This window comes from Antrostomus carolinensis, unplaced genomic scaffold (genome assembly GCF_000700745.2).
Source record: "Antrostomus carolinensis isolate BGI_N321 unplaced genomic scaffold, ASM70074v2 scaffold24649, whole genome shotgun sequence".
Taxonomy (NCBI): Eukaryota; Metazoa; Chordata; class Aves; order Caprimulgiformes; family Caprimulgidae; genus Antrostomus; species Antrostomus carolinensis.
Window position 1 is genome coordinate 16,393 of NW_010341064.1, and position 2,193 is coordinate 18,585.

The following is a 2,193-nucleotide window of genomic DNA, read 5'->3' on the forward strand; positions in this document are numbered from 1 at the left end:
CCTAACACTGTATTTCTGCCCAGAGAAGCTGTGGCTGCTCCTCCCTGGAAGTGTTGAAGGCCAGGCTGGATGAGGCTTTGAGCAACCTGGTCTAGTGGAAGGTGTCCCTGCTGACGGCAGGGGGGTTGGAACTGGATGATCTTTAAGGTCCCTTCCAACCTCAACTGTTCTATGAACGCCACCTCCACCTGGGAATTAAATGCTCCTCACAACAACCCTTGGACTAGACAATTTTCTCAGGCTGGTCTTTTCCTCCCTAAATATCCCCAGCCCCTCTGGCATCTCACCCCAGAATAGAGCTGATGGCACCACCACACGTGGTCCTTGCTCAGTGGGGCAAGGGTAAAACGAGGCTTTAGAGCTAATGAACCTTAACTGATTAACCTCCTGAGTGATTGGAGAAGTGAGGGACACCTCAGCACTGCAGGTAGGACCTCAGCGCTTGGGTTGGGATGAAGAAGCACCATCTCCAGCATGTGGGCAGCAGGGATCATAGAATCATTAAGGTTGGAAAAGACCTCTAAGATCATCAAGTCCAACCATCAACCCAACACCACTGTGCCACTAAACCACGTCCCTAAGCACCACACCTACAGGACTTTTAACTGCTTCTGGGGATGGTGACTCCACCACCTCCTCCCTGGGCAGCCTGTTCCAATGTTTGACAACCCTTTCAGTGAAGAAATTTTTCCTAATATCCAACCTAAACCTCCCCTGGAGCAACTTGAGGCTATTTCCTCCTGTCGTATCAAAGATGTGCAGGTGGACATGGGCCACCTCCATCCCCATTATCCTGAAGCATCCAGACCACCCTACATCTGCCTCCTGGAGTCAGTGAGTTCACAACTTTGCAGTTTCTCCCTGCATGTCACCTCTGTCCCTCTGTGTCACTGCAGGGCTGGACACGTCCACCATAACGTCCTTCACCACCTCAGTGGCCCTGGACTATGAAGAGACGCTCACTGCCACAGCCACAGGTAGGAGGCTGGCAGCCACCTGGCTTACCCCTGCATCACAGCCAGGGCTGGGGGCTCCCTGGGGGGCAACCGAGTCTTCTGTGTCCTCCCATGACCTCAGCATGGTCACCCTGGTGTCCCACCACACGTAGGTGAGGCTCAGGGGGTGACACTGTCCACAGCAGGAGCTTGCCATGGGGTCACCATGGTGCCAGCTGGACTGGGGGCAGTGGGTGCTGGAACTGGACCCCCCCCAACACCCATGTGTCCCCATGCTTGTCCCAGCAGTGACAGACAGCAGGGACCAGCCCTCCCAGGCCACCGAAGTGGTCACCACTGCCCTCCCTACTGTTGAGCAGGAAGGTAAGTGTGCAGCTGCTGCTGGTCCTGTAAGGGTCTGGCATGGCCCCCCCTGGGCTCCACGTCCCTGGGGGGTTACCCCATATCCCCAGGGCTCACCCCACAACCCCAGAGGTACCCCATGATCCCCGGAGACCTTCCACATCCTCTGGGTTTACCTCATTCCCTCAGGGCTCACCCCACATTCCCAGGGGATCTCTGGTACCCCATGGTTCACCCCACACTCCCCGGGCTCACCCCACATCCTCAGGGCTCACCTCGTGTCCCCAGGACTCATTCGATGCCTCCCAGGGGTTCACCCCACATCTCCAAGGATTACCCCATGCTCATAGTACTCACCTCATGCTGTTTGGGAGTCACCCCATGTCCCCAGGGTCACCCCATATCTCCAGGACTCACTCTATGTCCTCAAGGGCTCATCCCACATCCCCAGAGAGTTGCTCTCATGTCCCCAGGGGTTATCCCATAACCCAGGAGCTCACCCTATGTCCCCAGGGGCTCAGCCCATGTTACCAAGGGCTCACCACATGTCCCCAGGGTCACCCCACATCCTTGGGGCTCACCACATGTCCCCAGAGTCTCACCACATGTCCCCAGGGTCACTCCACATCCTTGGGAAAAGGGGCTCACCCCATGTCCCCAGGGTCACCCCACATCCTTGGGGCTCACCACATTTCCCCAGGGTCTCACCCCATGTCCCCAGGGCTCACCCCACATCCCCAGGGCTCACCCCACAACCCCAGAGTCACCCCACAACCCAAGGTCTCACCACACGTCCCCAAGGTCTCACCCCTCATCCCCAAGGTCTCACCCCACAACCCCAGAGTCACTCCCCATCCCCAGGGTCTCACCCCATGCCCTGGGAGAGTCAGTGGGG

General features: G+C 57.7%; 1 protein-coding gene across 1 annotated transcript in view; it reads left to right on the plus strand.

Annotated features, from left to right (window-relative positions):
* Positions 1-1,319, plus strand: part of LOC104531486 (scavenger receptor cysteine-rich domain-containing group B protein) — a gene marked incomplete at its 3' end in the record, with an annotated part of 5,370 nt that extends 4,051 nt beyond the window's left edge. Inside the window, exons 6-8 of the mRNA XM_029087072.1 lie at positions 763-830; positions 897-977; positions 1,242-1,319. Coding sequence (XP_028942905.1) covers positions 763-830; positions 897-977; positions 1,242-1,319 — 227 coding nt within the window. The remainder of the gene's footprint in view (positions 1-762; positions 831-896; positions 978-1,241) is intronic.
* Between the last annotated feature and the right edge of the window lie 874 nt (positions 1,320-2,193).